General features: G+C 36.2%; 1 protein-coding gene across 1 annotated transcript; it reads right to left on the bottom strand.

The window, feature by feature from the left end:
- Nucleotides 1-774: 774 nt before the first annotated feature.
- LOC149781818 (cytochrome P450 4F11-like) lies at nucleotides 775-16,957 on the bottom strand. The gene is made up of 9 exons (XM_089934786.1): nucleotides 16,700-16,957; nucleotides 15,462-15,586; nucleotides 14,842-14,904; nucleotides 13,488-13,611; nucleotides 12,347-12,476; nucleotides 4,842-4,965; nucleotides 3,752-4,030; nucleotides 3,232-3,297; nucleotides 775-1,100 (listed from the first exon to the last, which is right to left on the bottom strand). The coding sequence occupies exons 1-9, from the start codon at nucleotides 16,907-16,909 to the stop codon at nucleotides 983-985; spliced, it is 1,239 nt and encodes a 412-aa protein (XP_089790912.1). The 5' UTR covers nucleotides 16,910-16,957; the 3' UTR covers nucleotides 775-982.
- Between the last annotated feature and the right edge of the window lie 1,480 nt (nucleotides 16,958-18,437).

The raw sequence follows: 18,437 nt of genomic DNA on the forward strand, positions 1-18,437 counted from the left end.
ATATTAGGTTTAGAAAGAACTCGGTGCAAACAGAAGTTCACTCTTGAACAGTTTAATTTTCTAGAATAATCAAAAATAAGTCGCAAGAAGGGCAAAATAAATCTGATAATTTTAAAATCTAACAGCAGTAGTTCCACTTAAATCAAAAAAGTGTTTGCATAATTCCATTCGATAAATGCAGTTTTCTTTCTTGTCAATTACGTTTATATTTGTTATTTGATCTACTTTGTATTCACATACGTTTCAGCACGCGAGAGAAAGTATATTTTAGAATGTATCATAGTTTGAACCAGCAATTTATGTGAAAGATCACCGAAATTGGATTTTATTTAACTGCTATCAAATTGCTTCAGATATTCTGGCCGCAGTGTATAGCTTATTATGTGCTGGAAAAAAACAGTGTTAAAATCACGAAAACACAAACCAATCAATTTCGTTAATTAAATCTCGATTGGTACGGCCAATAAGCTTCAGAGAACATAATATGATAGAACACATACACATACGCGCACGCACACACACATGCACACAATCACTGATGCTTCTGATTAGTAATTGGGGCAAGTTGAAAGATTATCAAGTTTGGAGTTCAAAATGTCAAAGGTAAAGGTCACTGTGTCAGAAAGAAAAAATAGTTCTTGCACAAACTTTTCATTAGAGCTGTGTCTCATACATTTTAGTAATAATGTAATAGTGCCATAGGATAATTTGACGATATCCATAACAAGTCTATGTTAGTGGACTGATAAATCATAAGCTTAAATAATGCTGAAAATGGTTTATTTCATTACCTTGCCATTTCTGTTGAGGACAGCGGTCTGTCCATGCACTGCATTATACAGTCTTCTTATTTACAGAAGATATTCAAAAAGTATTAATCTAACATTGAAACAAAAGAATTACATAATAAAAGATTACATTTCTTAAAGCTATGCGGAACTCAAACCATTAGCGAAGACCATATACTCGTTTTCCCACATAGTTATTTTCCTGCCATCGTCCTTCTCTCGCTGACCCTCAGTAGAATTCCATTTTCCGCCCGCATCACAGCGGCAATTTTCTTCTGAGGCACGTGATTCGGCTCTAGCTCTACTTTATATCTACACAAGAAGATACACAATTTTGTTACTGATTTGCATAATAAAGCTTACTCAATTAAATATACAACCTAAATGAATTTCAATAGTTGTTCCCTGCGTATAAGTGTAATAATCAGATGTAGAACGATTGACCAATTACTTCGCGTGTATTGACTACACAGAAAAGGTAATCCTGTCCAAATTAGTGCTTATTCGCTGAGTAGTATATGTGCGTACAGGTAACCTTTAAGTACTTTTTATTACTGAATATTATAGTCCCTAACTTTGAATATGTCGTGTTCAGTGAAAAGTCCAACTAGAAATAAAAACTTAATAATTTGTTATCTTTTCAAGTTATTTTATATTTTAGCCCCCTTTGTGGTCTTGGATTGATTCAATTATGTCCTAAAAAAGAAGCACTTACATTTGACAAAAATAGCTTTCCAAAATTTAAAAAAGGCACTTAGCAATTGAGGGCATCAGCAGTGTATGGTGAGTAGTACTTTTTACAAATACTCTTCACCTATCGTCATTGTTACATGCAAATGGTCTCATACCGAGCGAATCAAACGCATGCGCGTGGCTAGATAATCCATCCTTATTTCTAGGACCCCATGACAACAGCCGTTCTCAATTGAAAGGTTATTGAACACACACATACTTCATTAATTTCTCTAATCACAAAATGAAACATCACGAAACTAATTTCGTCGGTCCATGTTTTTTTCCTTTACATATTTATTCATCCTCAGTAAACATTTTAAGCTGAACATTAATTTTAGTACTTAATGCTGCGCCATGCAATACAAAAGACGATCCATACATCCAATACCCTGTGTTAAGAAATTAGAAAGGGTCAATTTTTCAAAAATAAGCCATGCTGTCAGGGTGTCGTGAACGCTATACATTATATCGTTTGCCTAAAAATTAGCTAATTACTCAGGCAGATAAATATCTTCACAACACTGACTAATCAAAAACGTCAAATAATCACAAAAAAACAAACAAAGCCAGAAGTGGAAACATAAATACAATATGTGTGTGTGACATGGATTTTTAACGTAGCTTTAACAATTTTTCAGTCATATCGCTACGATGTCTGCAGTGTGGCAGTTTATAGTGATGTGTAGCACTGGGGCATCATGCTGCAGACATGTAGCATAATGTCCCACCCAGTCACATTATCCTGATACCAGGCCGACCAGTCCTAACACTAACCTCTTAATGCTGAGCGCCAAGCGAGGCAGCTGTTATTACCATTTTTGTAAGTCTTTGGTATGACTCGACCTGGGATCGAACCCAGGACCACCCGCATCCGAGGAGGACGCTATAACCACTAGGCCACCGGAGCGGTCAGCTGAAATGTAAACGTAATATAAAGTCATGTGTTGTGCTCGAATTACTTTATCTAGCTGAAAATGTCTCGAAATCGGCTCGACGTGTTTTCTTCCACTTTTTCTTTCTGTTATTTAGATAATATCCAAGAAAAATTGTAATCAAAATCATCTTAGTAGAGGTTCAATTAGTGCAAAACTTTGATACAGTCTATCAACATTTTAGTGCTTTTCATGCCCGGTATCCATCGTGGTTTGCTATCGACGATATTTTTCAGATCTCCCTAAATCGGAGACCTAGAGGCCTAACCATATAACCACTAGACCACCGTAGCCGTTAGATAAATACAATATAGCACATGCCCTATGTTTATTACATTATTACTGGGATCATAAATGGTGAAAACGCTTACCAAATGGCTCAGATTCTTCATTGATATCATGTTCCAAGTAATTGTTACGCTCTCTCTCCCTCCCTCCCTCCCTCTCTCTCTCTCTCAATTATGTACCTAATAACTAATCTTCTGATCTTATCAGGGTAACGATTAGCACTCAGGTCAGACTTTTAACCTTCCGACTCTACCCTGGGGTGCTTCGGCACTCGTTTGCACACATCCAACCGTATATAATTAGCTAAATTGTGTAAACTTGAAAATCTTTTGTAATAAAAAGTCACTGACTCACAAAACGTTCAATTTGTGACATCAGATTCGAGAAAAGATGGGAAACACATCTCGCAGATGAAAAAGGGATGACGAATCGTAAGAAAATTTTAATTAATATTATGTACAAATACGATCAATCAATTTCATTCTTACCTGTGAATTATTCTGGCTATAATAACCTTTTCCTCCTTCATTGCAAAATTCTGACCAATACAGTTTCTGAAATGAAAATACATTATTGTAAATGTAAGTAGGAAACTTGAAGGTGAGCATGTTATATTTTAGAGTAATCCAGACCGATCTGATGCCAGTCAATCGTGAAAACTAACAAGTGCACAAATACAAACAGAAAATTAACACCCGACTTTATCTGATAATAAGTCGTCCATTATGTATTGAAACTGTTTCTCATGCTTAATTAATAACAGTTTCCAGCCTATAAAATCCATGCTCTTAACGCTGTAATTTCAGAGAACGTTCGTTTTACGTTCCAAACAGACTTGACATTAATCTCTCCTCCCTAAAAGATTTTCCTCTAAGCTTCAAAATAGGGGAAAACCGAAGAAAAAAAAATTAATTCGATTTGAAGAAGATTTCTGAGTCAAAGATGGAGCCATCTGGAAAAAAGGATAGAAGTAGACGGTGAGAGAGAGAGTCATGACCAAATTTCTACCTGGGACCGGCTGAGAATGGTACGAACTGGAAGGAATCCATTAAAGCGACATTTTCGTTGGAAAACCGCTCTGGTATAAACTCCATTGGTTTTTCCCATACTTCCTCGTTAAGGTGAATGCTGTAGATGTTAACAGACACTGTAGTACCCGCCGGAAATCGTTGACCTTCTAGCTCGAAGTCTTTGGTGAATTCTCTGGAAATGCTGGGTACTGGAGAATGGAGACGCATCCCTTCCTTAATAACCATGGTAAGATATTCCATCTTCTGCAGGTCGTCCCTGTGGAAAGTTATTTGATATTCCATTCAGTTATCTAAGGAGTTTCTAAAATCTTTTATACGCAGGAAATTTTAACTTTGTTTCCAACACACACACACACACACACACACACACACTTATTTAAGTAAACGTGCTTTTGTGCTAGCATGCGCCTGTCCGAAATATTAAAATCTTACATACTTGAGTTGTATTGAATTCGCTGGTGTCATTGATGTGACAAGCATATTTTGCAGGGCATATCTCTATCTTTTACTAAAGTCTTGTATAATTTACAAAATTCAACTGTATTTTTAACGTGGAGTTCTAAGGTGAAGCATGTTTGCTGAGAGCACTTAAATAATAAACCAATGAATTATATAGCATAATTAATCTTGAAAATAATCATAACATTTCCATGGTTACGATTTCTATAAACGTTCACACACACACACACATGTAAAGTTTTTCAAACACAACGGTTTTTTGTTTTATTTGTTTGTCTAGTCTATGTTTTGCATTCGCCTTTGAAAAAGACTCATTAAGAGTCGAAAGCGCTCATGCTAATTAGATACTAGATTGCACTATTCGTTGTCAGTTTATTGCATATATATATATATATATATATATATATATATATATATATATATATATATATATATATATATATATATGTGTGTGTGTGTGTGTGTGTGTGTGTGTGTGTTTTACATATTAAAAAAGAGAACATTATTCAGAGATCTCTATACTCTATACATTGATAAATATCGTCTTAAAAAACTAACACGCTGTTGACTTATCTTTTAAACTATTATTTGTTTATAAATATCTTAACCATTCCACATTTTCTCTGCCTTCTAGTACACGGTCCAATTCGGCCTTGACTTTTTCCTGTATGTCCTGATGTTCGGCTAAGGAGTACAGAATCCATGAGATTGCACTGGCCGTTGTGTCGTGACCTATATATTGAAGAGTATGAAATGCATTGAAAGAATACGAATGTAATATTGTGATGATCACCATTTTTTAAATAATATTTACTGATATTGAACATCGGATATGCTCGTAACCAGTCTAATACTTATTTCAATGCAAACATAATCTTACATTTCAGCTTTAAACCTCGTGTTTGATGTCTTCATCTGAATTTTTAAATACGTTCAGTTTTGTTTGCTTTTAGTCGAGTTGTGCTCAGAGTAACGTTGAAAAGAAAAGCAATTATTCCAGCATGTCTCCAGGTTTTGTTTATGTCTATCTCAGTGATGAAGGCATCTACTGTCTCCTCCATATGTTGTCTGAGTTTATTTTGTTTGAGTCGCTCTCATTGTTGAAGGTATATATTAGGCCTGTTTGATCAGAAAGTCGGCTTCTCCATGCACCAAAAGAACGCAAATGTACACAGATCCTTCCTTCCTTCAAACTGCACAGCAATTGAGTGTCTGAATGTCTTTCTCTCGTCGTAAGTTGTCTTCTTTGTGCAGATTGTTGCAAAATTGCCATTAAGGCATTTCAAAACGAGTCAACCGGCCGGGTCAAAATCTCTACAGGCAGTGACCTAGTTTGCAAACAACAGCTTTAAATATAATATATGCTTTAATATCCAAATGATGTTATATATGTAGTTGTTTTCTTTGTTTGATTATTTTGTCGTTATTAAATCACCTTGATTTACCCACAATATATAGACATTTACCAGTTTGTTGTTTGATTTCGTGACAAATGTCCTTGCCAAAAGTGATTGCTGTTTGTGCACAATGTATCAAATCACGTTATTAGCACGGATATAAAATCTACAAGACACATACCTGAAATACCATTTGTATAACATAAAGGACAACGTTCTGGATAATATACACCAAAGCATCTTGGGACCTTAGCATTGGTTCTGCTCTAGGAAAGACATGGTGGTTAACATTCACACAAAAGGTTTATTAGATTAGCATCATTTGTAATGTTACATATATTTGATTTAATTTATATTTGATTTAATTTCTTTTCTTTACTAGAAACGTGATATTTTCCAGAAAGCTCAGTTTGATCAGGATCTTTCTATAAATACATAGCAATAGAAACACTTGTTTCTATTTTTGACTTAGTTCCTGGCATTGATTAACGGTCAAGTAAACAAAGTTTTTCTCGGAGTAAAATGATTGGTTCTTATCAAGAACATACAGGGACTACGTGAATTTTATATGTAAACATGATCACGTGATCCTCTATTTCGCAATTAGGCATTTCCAAAATTACGAAATACTTAGTATTAATAGTGATGTTTAGAGATAGAGATCTCAGAGATTTGGTGCTTTTAAACACTTGATGTCAAGTTGTTTTCTTATGTGGTGACCAGTATTGAAGTTTTGATTTTTTAAAATGTATATGTTAATTTTTCTTTAGATTATTCGGACTTTAAAAGATTAATTCGTTTCTATGGAAATATTATTGTATTTATACATAATTCTTGATCAAATACTTCTCTAAAAAAATTGTTTGGATTTCAAAAACTGGAGGATTAATTATTGTGTTTCTACACGGAACTGCAGACTTCAGCGCAGTACAGGTTACAAAATACGTCATCTCCTTCCTTCTTGGATTCTTTGTCGGGACTCGAGCTTGGAATCATTAGAACATTTCAATATTAGGACTTTAGAAATTATATTCGCGGATTATTCTTGGATTTTTTTTGGATTTGAGTCTGGAAACCTTTAGTTAATATATTTTCATTTTTACAGAATTTATCCAGGGAAATAAATTATTATTTATATTTTTCAAAACTTGTTGTTTTCGCCCTTTCTTGTGTTACTGTTTATTCGAACCTAAACAAGTAACATTACATAAAGAAGGCATACTTGATAATATGTACAATAGACTACTATAAAGATTAGCGTCAGTTTTTGTCAAAGAAGACATAATGGATAATGTGAACAAAAAGCTACTATAAAGTTTCGCATGAATTCTGCTAAAAGAAGACACACTGGACTATATATACAGAACACTGTTATTAAGGCTAGTATCAGTTTTACACGAAGAAGACACACTGGATAATATGCACACAAAAGACGTTTGAGCTAATCAATATATAGTGGATAACGAAGATAAAAACTATTATAGAGCTGTGCAATAGGTGTACCCAAGACAAACATACTAGATAATAAGTACTAAAAAATACAACTTTGCATATCATTATGTGTGCTACAATGTTCACATATTGAAAAATCTGATCACCAGTAAATTTATTAAAGGATACGAGGTCTTTTAAGCATTTATCTTCATAATAACAAAAGAATTGAAAATGGATACCTATTAGGCAGGATCGCTTCAATGTAACTTTCTCTTAAAACATGTACCACTTGCACAAGATAGTTCAGACCATATACTCAAGTACAGTCGGTCACTATTCGTGCATAAAACTAGGACTGCAATTTCTGGCGCCAAAGTTGTTTGCATCGGTTTTTGCACCATTGGGACTTGCCGCAGCGACGAAAGCCATTACCGGAGCTACACAAAAAGCAACGGAGTTCATGGCAAGGGCGTTGCTCGCCGAGGTCTCTGCCAAAACGTGCCGTTGTCGCCTCGTCCATTGACTATGCCAATCTCGGTTATTCAGCCCGTGGCTATGCCAATCGCGGTTATGCTAAACGACCCGTCAGAAGAAAATCAAACAAATTATAGCATTTAATAGAACACCATGACGTACATTCCAGTAGATTTAACACTGTCACCGCAGCAAAAGAAAAGTATAGCTGCAGCAGCCACGCACAATAGGCCCGTATCAATCAGGATTTAAGCGTCAGTGCTCACAGGACCAGATAGTATCATGCACATGCAAACCCAACGTCAAGTTACCTCCGTCGGCAAACATGCTGCTGCACGAAAAGGCATAATTCTTAACTTGTCAGCGTCGCAGTTGTCCGAACAAGGAGGATACATCGACCACTGATAACAGGGATCGATGAAACATTACTGCCTGCATTGCTCGGCATTTGGTCGAAGTTTCCAACTTCCTGAAACTACGCGTGGTAAAGGTATCTCCAGCAGAGGCATAAGAAAAAAAATGGTTTTAACGTCGCGTGAGACGACATTCTATGACTCGGGAAACAAAGTCGCTTGAGTCTATGGTTCAGGAGACGATATCTCCAGAAACAATGTTTCCCGAGACTTTGTCTCCTAAAACAAAGTTTCATCCGCTGTCAATCAAGAATTAGTAATCAGCGTTGAAAATATCAGAGGTGTCTTTTCTAACGATCAGCTTCCCGAAAGTCATCACACAGAGGAGAGCTGTGTGATTAACATGCACAACTATTACGATGGACATGACACTCACAGGGTTGCCGTGGTCAACGATCCACGTTACAGCGACGTCGAGTATTTCGATTCGTTTGGTTTACCTCCCGCTGATGAGGTCGTGCAATCACATAAAAGAGCCGTTTACAACTCGTTACAACTTCAGAACGTCACTGATAGTACGTGCGGATGGTACTGCATCGATTACATCCAGCGCAGGTACGGCAGACATTCCCCCGTCTAAGTGATTTTATCACTGTTTCCAACAACAAAAAATGTCAACTATAACATAACACAGCCAACGTGAACTCGTGTGTATTAAGTGTAAAACTAGAATCGAGAGCATTGACCCCGCCGACGTTGTCACAAAAAAATATAGCCTCATGATCATATCGACATGAGCCGTGTGTGGTTGCAAAAAATCACATATCGTCACCGCTAAGGTGACACCATCATTTACGTTGCTGTTAGCGGTGACCACTGAAATGTAACGAATTAGTGTCACGGCTCTGTATCAAATGTATCATTGCAGGCATTGCGTATCGACACGAGCTACAAAGATATCCACGTGAGAAATAAAGCTTTCGATCCCATATAACATCAACTGGAAGAACACGATCAGCCGCTGCCAGGTCAAGAACCCTACAACGGTGTGGATGTCATCGCGATGCAACACAACCTCTGTTGCAGAGATCATCTCGATGAGGGACTTAAAAGCACTCAAACCTAAAAACAAATTCAGAGAACTAGTATAATGCGCTCTTGTGCGTAGCATCATTGGCACTAAATCTAAGTTGGGCATTGGGATTTTAGATAAAAAGTCAGTTGGGGTAGAAGATCCTTCGAAACAGGACCTGAAAGCTCCGACAGTGAAATTACTGACAAAAGAACTACATAAACTTGCGCGTAAACATTTTCCACCACGCAGTCATCGCGGTCATAGTAGACAATATATGGTCAGCAGATCTCGTCGACATGAGAGATTACAGTTCGTGCAACGATCATTTCAACTATCGCATGACGATCAACGTATTTAGCTAGCATGCGCGGGTAGTTCTTGTGAAAAACTAAAAAGGATATTCTATCGTGGACTCGTTGGATAACATTTTGAAGGATATATCGCGCAGACCACATACATTATGGACATATCCCGGAAGGGAATTTGATAACAAAACTGTCTCAGATTGGGTTCAGCACAATAATATTATCTTTTACAGCACACATAATCCCATCAAAGCAGCCGTCGTCGAACGGTTTAACAGAACTCTCAATAACTGTTTGTGGAAGAGATTTACAGGCGATAATAACAACAGATACTTAGATTTTTCTGACAGTAACCTTCGACCAGTACAATCACACATGGCAGAGCAGCATCAACATGACACCAACGGAATCCTCATCGATAGACCCACAGGGTTCTCATGACATAAAACAACAAGACACAGACGACTTATTTTTTAGATCCAAATTAAAGTTAGAATTAGCAGGCGAAAAGCTACCTTTGAAAAGGGACACACACACACCCAACTGGACCGAAGAAGTCTTCGTCGTCGATACCGTCCAAAAAAACATTCCAGTCACGTACAACGCTCAAGGATTACTCAAGAGAAACAAACCAAGGTTTTATTTTTTACAAACAGGAGTTACAGGAAACAAGCAAGGACGTTTTAAGAGTCGAAAACGTCATCTTCACCAAGGGTAAAAAAAATAACTCGTCAAGTGGCTTGGTTATCCTAAACAATTAAACTCGTGGATTCCAATGAGATTCCAAAAGTTTCTGAAATATTCTTATCATACACCTCGCCTATGCTCTTTCCAGAGACCTTCTTACATTTTGCTGCTTGCTGGAGAGGACAAATGATCTTAATTATTATATGCTCATTTTCTTCTCCATTAAATTTACATTGTCAGAATCGTCAAGTATTTTACTATATTGCACACCTTCATATAGCACTTACGCGCAGGACACGTGTGCCCAATAGTGTCTTAGGAACTTCTTTGTAAACAATCATGTACTCTCGTGTAGCAAACGTTTGAGGTTTTGGTTGATTAAATTTGTTTCCGAATGAACTAATGTAGATGATTCGTGGACTGCCACATGCCAACTGCTTTGCTGCATTCCGCGTTAACCTTTTTGATACATTGTTTCGGATTTTGGCGATAGACGCCTGATTTCATAAAATTGCTGGGTACCTACAAATAATATGCAAGTGACAAGGCATAAACTGTCTCTTTTAGCTATTAATATGAATAGCAAAAACTATACATACAGTTTTACATTCTGAATTTTCTTAAAATATGCTTTTTTTTTTGTTCTGTAAATCCGAATTACATGATCCATGTCATGACTTCTCAAGCTTGATTACACATTTCGAAATTGTACTGTAACATCGACTATATTCCAAGTGCAATTACATCCTCCTTACTGCACTCAAAATGAGATAAACATTAAATTAAATAGCGTCTTTTTTGATGATTGCAATTCAAACACTTCATATTTTTCCCTCATTATGATTTCAAATAGTCAATGACAGAACAAACACACTTGCAAACGTAAACACAGTTTTCCCGCGCTCCTTCAATCCGATGGATTTCATGTTCAATTTGCACTGATGAATCCAGACCATAATCACGAAATTTCGTACAATCGAAAAAAAATGCCAAAATCTATTCATTCCAGATCAAATGGAAAACTTGTTGCAATGCGCATAAATACACAGTATGACTCCAAATCTCAATATTAAGTAGACAATAAAGCCATTTTCTTTCGAAACTTATGTCTATCGCGAGACAAGTTCAAATTTATCTGGGTGGAGTTAAGTGCGCATTGACAATGTTGTTGTGTAATGATGAATCTACGCTTGTGTATTCAGTTTGGAATACGGCATACATTCAGATACTTTATGTCGCGTAGTGTATTTTCGTTTACATAATTAAGTCGTTGGTCGAATAAGAAAATGAGCATATGATAAAAAGGTTACTGCATTTGTATCAGAAAATATGAACTCGTTTTGTAGGATGGATATACTTACACTCCCAAGGTCGTGCAGTATTCCATCCAAAAGTCTTGTTCATATTTTCCCATAAAAATGCAGTAACCTATATATATATACGTTTAAACACATACTTACAGTTTATAAATTTCACACAACCCACCAACTGAGCTCGATTCCCTTATTCAGTCAGTAATTAAAGTGATCCCCCTGCGACGCTGACAAATGAAAATGTTCCAGCTTATTCTTTATGTAGTACTGTTGATTACACCGTTGCATCGGACAATGATGACTAAAGCTACTCCTCACCCACTCTTCGGTATCATATTCGTCTTCGCTCTCTTCGTAATAGATCATCTCAGGCACATACTTTAGATCCTTATCCGCATACGCTATAGCCTCTTCCTAACGCTTTAAACACTCCTTGGAATCTTCTTTTTTTAATTCCACTATTGGACTGCAAACTTCATTATTAGATCCCAATATATCGAGGCTCCAAGGATAACATAGAAGAGATATCTTAGCTATACCACAAACATATTACCAAAACAAAGTGAGCCAGCCGCTCACACACAGTGAGCCACAACAACCACTTGACACCCATAATGAGCAAAAATAACAAACAACATATCCTAGTAGTATAGTTCCATGAGGAATTCGCTCACGTAGCCCACGCAGGGAGCTAGGTGAGCCAGAACCCCCATTTTCGTATACTATTACCGTGATCTACCGTTATTGGTATTGCATTATATTTTCCTATACTAGTCACGCATTTCTATAGATAGACAGATTGCAAACTTTCTAGTATATTACTCACATAAATCGACCCTAAAAATTTTATTAATATTTGTTGTTTAAAGATTCATCTCAGACAAACAATTGCAATGACTGCAGACAGATTTGTTTGGAACATATTTTGACCCTCCATTTCAAACCAAATAATTACATACTAACGCGTTCTTATAATCTTCAAAGCAAAACATCACTTTGCTTATGACTTACAACTAAAGAAAATATTTGCAAAATGTATTATCAGTAAAACGCATAGAAGTCATGGAATTCTAACCTTCAAATAGGAATGTGTCCACTTCATTCCTAATCTCTTCGTGGGTAAGTCCCACCTTATCCTCATCTCTAGCGGTCAGCAAAATGTCCAGAAAGTCAAGGTACTTTCTGCCGGAAACCCCTTCCTTTTCCTAAGGATAAATTATAGCACCAAGGAATGTCATTTTTTGTAATTCATGAATCGTTCGAAATGAAATAATCTCTTTTATGTATCTGTTTGAGAATTTAAAAATATAGATTATAAGCTGTTCAGTAAATAATGTTAAATGTAACAAATGAAATGGACAAAATGCTTTCTTGATATTTATCACCGTTAGAGACTGAAAAGTGGATGGGAGAAGAAAGTTTCAAAATTTGCCCACATTTGTAATTGTAAGTAGTTATAGATGCTCTATTGACAAAAGATTTAGAAATGGAGATAAGTAACAACATCCGGGGTTTCGGGATGGGTGGTGAATACACGCTCAACTGGCGTGATTAATGATGAACAGCCGGGACAAAGGTATCAGAGAGGTCAGAAACTGTGTCATATTTTTATAAGCAAAATCGTGGCTTGAGATTCGTTTTCTGGTGACTGCCGCGAGTTAAAATCAAAATCAGAAGATAGCTTCACCAAATAGAATCTGAAATAAATGGGATGAGAAAAAGGACGATACTACACTTAAGGTGAGAACATTACATCCGCTATTAATATTTGAACGTGTTCTTGTGCTCTCTAGAGCTATCGATATCAAATCGTCTGTGCGAAATGGAGTGTTAGAACCTGTCTCGAAAAGGATAGAGGCCCAAAACCGTCAGTACAACATCATAGCATTGACCAAGATAAGTGTTGTCCCCACCCATTTCCCACCCCAACCCGCAGACATCTCAGCCAGTCCCGGAATAACTCAAGATCATTCTTTGCATCTAATACAGTACATAAATTTCCTTCTCCTAGTTAATTCTCTTCATGAGTCATACATCAACCTTTTTAGTTCAGTTGTGCCACTGTTTGGTACTAAAGGTTGTATATCATTGCCCTACATAAATTCGCGGTAAGGTCTGAAATCTGGCGTTTGTCTAACGAACGTGATGACACGTGTGCAACCTAAAATGCCAAATTTGACCATTTATTTAGGACTGACAATAGGTGTATTACTTACCAAGATTGCTCTTCGTTTGTTGATTATATCATCAGCCACGCTATGGACGAATTTGCAGTTCTTCCTAAATCTTCTACCGGTTTTGGTCAAGTAGAATATGATATCTGGGTATAGGAGGGGTGTTCTACAGTGAAAGGATATGACACATCATTTTAGCATATAAGACACCGTTTTAAAGGATGAAAGAAATGTAAATACAGAAGACGGTAAACATAGAAAAATATACGTGATTAAATGTCTTCGAAATTTATTGGAAACTTTTCCCCTGAAAATTGTGCAATTGTTCATACATACATACATACATATACACACACATACATATACACACATACATACATACATACATACATACATACATACATACAGGTTACAATTCATAACGCTTGCTGTTCAAAGTAGGTCACCTCTTCTTACAGCTCGGATAACGTCACTGAAACACAGGTTGAAATCAAATCTACTAAAGTGTGCGTCAACGTGGTCATCTAGGCGATTTTACATTTTTTCAAGTTTTAATCTAGTGACCCTCATCGAAAAGAGCCAAGTTTGTTCCAAACGGTATTAAAAATGGGTCAAAAAAGAGTATCATTACCAGTGTATACAAATATCGTCAAATACGCAGCGATTTCATTGTGACATCATAATGAGCGATGTTCAGTCAGTTTTAGACAATATCACACCTCTTCCCTGGCCTAGCACACAATTGTCTACGTTGTTAAACGCCGATTTTGTCGCATATATTTTCTGGTGTAGTTATAAAATGACCGTGAAAGGATTATTTATCCTAACAGAAATTAACAGAATAATTGTAATTTTAAGGCAAGTGTAATCATATTTAAGAAAAATGATACATACAGCTGAAATTGTCGATATAACGCATCTGCATGAGCTGTATGACCTTTACTTTAGAGACTTGCAGAAAGACTTTACCGATTTAGCCATTCCTTGCTCTGGAAGCAATTATGGAAACTTAACTCATAATATCAAAATTGTATCCCTTAACTAAACACATCCAGTGCTGCAATAGTATTTATCGATATTGTCGTATAAAATTCAATGTGAAAATAAGGGACCGAACGGTTTGTGCAATAAGTGGCATTGTTTATGGCGCCATTAGGCGAATAGTTGAGGAATAGCCTAATCCACTGTCGTTCCACTGAAGCTGCAGCCAGGCCCGGGACTATACATTTGATGGAAAAAACACTCCAGACCAGGTCCATTAGGCTGCTGTACTCAAACCACAGAGTTACCGTCAAGCTCCACTTTGACGCTGTGGTTCGGTTTCCCTTTCGGTATGGGCCATTTTGGGAAGTCCATTCATACCATATTTAAAAACTTGTATTAGTTAACATCTCACCTAATTCTTAAAGACCAGTCATTGGCGATTTCGTTTACTGCCCGGATATACGGATGTGCACCTCTGTAATGAAATCAGTGTATGTGTTTGTAGTGAAAGTCTTGATTTTAGAGTATGATGCGAAATAAAGACACTCGTTCTTGAATAACCAATTTCTACATTTTCTACAGGCTTTGCGTTTATTTTAGTTTTATATAAATTAGATCTTTTATGGGAAAATGCTGATCACAATTACGGATACAAAACAGATCAGTGTCTGCTACAAAGTGTCACTACGATGAACAAAAATACTGGATATCATAATAAATCTAACACTTTAAGTTGCAAATATATCACCAGGCTTTGGCGAGGGATCTAAGCTGATTTGGTAGTATCTTCTTTATACTGTAAATGGCAATAAACAATTTCCATCGTTTGAAAATCCTATGTATATTAATTTGATTTAATCGTGGGATAAAACGTTCGAAATACTTCGCTATTCTTATATATGATTCTACTTAATCTAAAAATGTCCTAGTTATTTCCCAATTAAACACATTACTATATAAACCCATGGAAAGTGTGGTAGCAAAACGTATTTTTGATCTTTTACTGTAGAAGCAGACACAATTAATACTTACTTCCCTTTCTGACAATCTGTGTGGTACGTGAATGCACATCGCAGTATAATGTCCAACGTGCAAAGGCTAATTAACTGGAATGCCTCAAAACACATTCCTGTGCGGGAGTATTTTTCAAGGTTCTCCTGCAATGGGAAATTTGACAGCCTGTGAGTTTATAGTAGTTACTTGATAACTAACAGTATCCATTAAAATTAATCTCTGTTTTTGATTTTTTTAAAACCCAACTGAAATAAGCATTTCACCTGTTAACGGATTTCTTTCCAGCAGGTAACTCGAACCTTGTAAAGATTACTTTCCAGCAGGTAGCTTGTAAATACCGACGCAGTTTCATTCCAAGACTTGGTTGCTGTCTAAGCCATCAAATTCATAACACGTTTTGCTCTATAAAACAAGCTGCTTAATTTATAATGCATATTTTGTATGCATATGGCTCAAGACGTGTAGATAAACTAGCGTCTTCATACAAGTAAAAATATAGACATTTAAAACTATATGTGAAACTGATTTTGTAAAATTACGCATCGGTTATGATAGAAATAATATATATTTCATCAATGCTGAATAAAATGGTGTTACGTTTCACTCGAAAATAAACCTGCCTGAGAGTACGATATCTTCAAAAACAAGACAAATACAATTATAAAAGTACAACATTGCTTCCGGTCTTACTTCCATTATTATCGGCACATCTTATTTAGGTTCGCTAGAGTTCAGCATTTTTTTTTCTGAACTGATTTCTACAGTGCTGGAAGTATTCAGCGGCAGGGATAGAAATGAAATTTCTAAAAGAAGGTTACACACACTCAAATCAATAGACTATATTTACTACTTTAGCTATAAATGCATGGATATAACACAGTGAAAATCATCCAAACATGAAGCCTACACAGAGTAGTTGAACTCGTGGTCTTCTGAATCTTCTGAATCCATGTTTAGCAGCGTCGCTCGTAATCATAACCACAATAAACAGAGAAATATTGCCGAAATTCCACAGTACACTCATGGTCTAGCAACATATAGGAGCTACAAGTGCATTCCAATAATGAAGTCGTACAATTTATGAGTACTTATTCCTCGTGTTACTCCAGTCGAATGCTTCTCGAATACATTATTGCTCAGCAAAATTTGCCGCTCATATCTGTTTCACTTATCATAAATAAATTTGAAATATTAAATGGTATTTATTCCTTGAATAAAAGTCAATGCCTCGAATTACATTCAGTAAGAGTACTTACCAACAATAAGTCTGAAGCGTTATTATAGACGTTTATATATGGCTTTAGGATGTCATAGTGAAAGGCGGGAGTGAGCAGGCGTCTTGACCGAGCCCAACGGGTTCCATCTGCTATCAACAATCCTCGTCCAAGCCAGGGTAGACCAAATCTGTAACCTCCTGCAAATCCAGTTGGCTTCGGTTCTGATAAGATAGGCAAACAGACAGACATATAGAAATGAAAGAGATATCACGTGATTAATACAATATCAGTGCATCGCCACAGCACGATATATATTGACCCGATCACGACATTTAAGTCGACTATGGAAAGACTCTACAACATGCAATCGATTTGCAAGGAATAGTCCAATATGGATAAAATACATATTAAGCACAAAAAACGATAATAAGATTTTTTAAACAATGCTTATATCATTATATTGTGGCAACATATCAGACATCAAAGATGTGTCATTTTAACATCTTGTCTACATATTCATGTCAACAAATACAGTCTGTAACTCGTCTTGCCGATATGAAAGACGTCCGTCTTGTTTACGTATTCTTATGAGGAGGACAACTTAACGCTTCCATAGTTTTGTGCTAACGCATCGTTCTATTGTTATGATGATATTGTTTCTGTTGACATTGACAGTGTCTACGCTTATTTTGTTTCTACACGAGCATTTACACCTTTATGCAAAGTTACACGATTTTATGAAATGTTACTAGCCTGTAAATATGAGAGAACATTGTTGCAAATCGTTCTTTTGTTCATCTTTGTCCGCCGAAAGTTTAATGGTGAGATCGCCAGCCTTGGATTAAGTTAAAAAAAATAGTCGATTGAGGATTATTTAGGTGTAATTGGTCGGAACTAGGGAGATGATCATCAGATAAACATAACCCTCTTGCTTTGTACAGTTATTTTGAAAAATAATAATTTCAGGCAGGCACTTCGTCTAGTTTTAAATGTTTCTGATTAGCCAGTTGTTTACATGGGTTGTTATCTGTGCCAGAATGAGCGCCGGTGTTTGTATCTGATGTGGCCTTAGGCTATTTCCTGGTCGTTGGCCGACATCACAACCGTGATCTGAGTATGATTCGGTTTTATGATTTTGTTAGGTTCATTCAGTGTAAAATGAAATCTAGAACTGATTTTTATTTTTTCAGTTTTCGGGGTTAAAAGGTTTCATTTTTTAATTATTCTTTTAAATAATTTAAATTAAAGGAGAGATTCGCGACGAGAAACAGATATGAATTTCAGGGAGTTTTCGGTTTGGTGAGATTTCATTCATTAAGGGTTTCACTGCATTGAAGTCAGTACAATGTGTACGAAACAGTGCAGGTTGCATTACCATTACACTATGTTTTCCTTTACCTACAAGTATTGCAATAGCTTTGAGCGTTTGAATTAAAACTAATTCATTTCTCTTTTCGAAAGGAAATGCACAAATTTGAATTAAAACAAATTTTAAATATATTTTTTTTTAAACTCTCAGAATACGATGAAAGTAGTAAAGATTGAAACCTCAGTAAACAGAAATCCGCTTAAAAAGGATTATTCTGGTCCCAAAATTTTTGTCCATCATCTTAATAGCACTAAAGTTTAATTAGGTAATCCAACATCACTCTGCTTTGAATACCGAGGAATGTTTTAGTTCTCTTATATCAATTTTGTGCTTAAATGGATCCCATAAAACGAAACTTAATCTGAGCTCTTGACCTGGCAATGGTCTTTACACAATCTACAAAATTAA

Source organism: Sinohyriopsis cumingii, chromosome 15 (genome assembly GCF_028554795.1).
Source record: "Sinohyriopsis cumingii isolate HCF-2022 chromosome 15, ASM2855479v2, whole genome shotgun sequence".
Classification (NCBI taxonomy): domain Eukaryota; kingdom Metazoa; phylum Mollusca; class Bivalvia; order Unionida; family Unionidae; genus Sinohyriopsis; species Sinohyriopsis cumingii.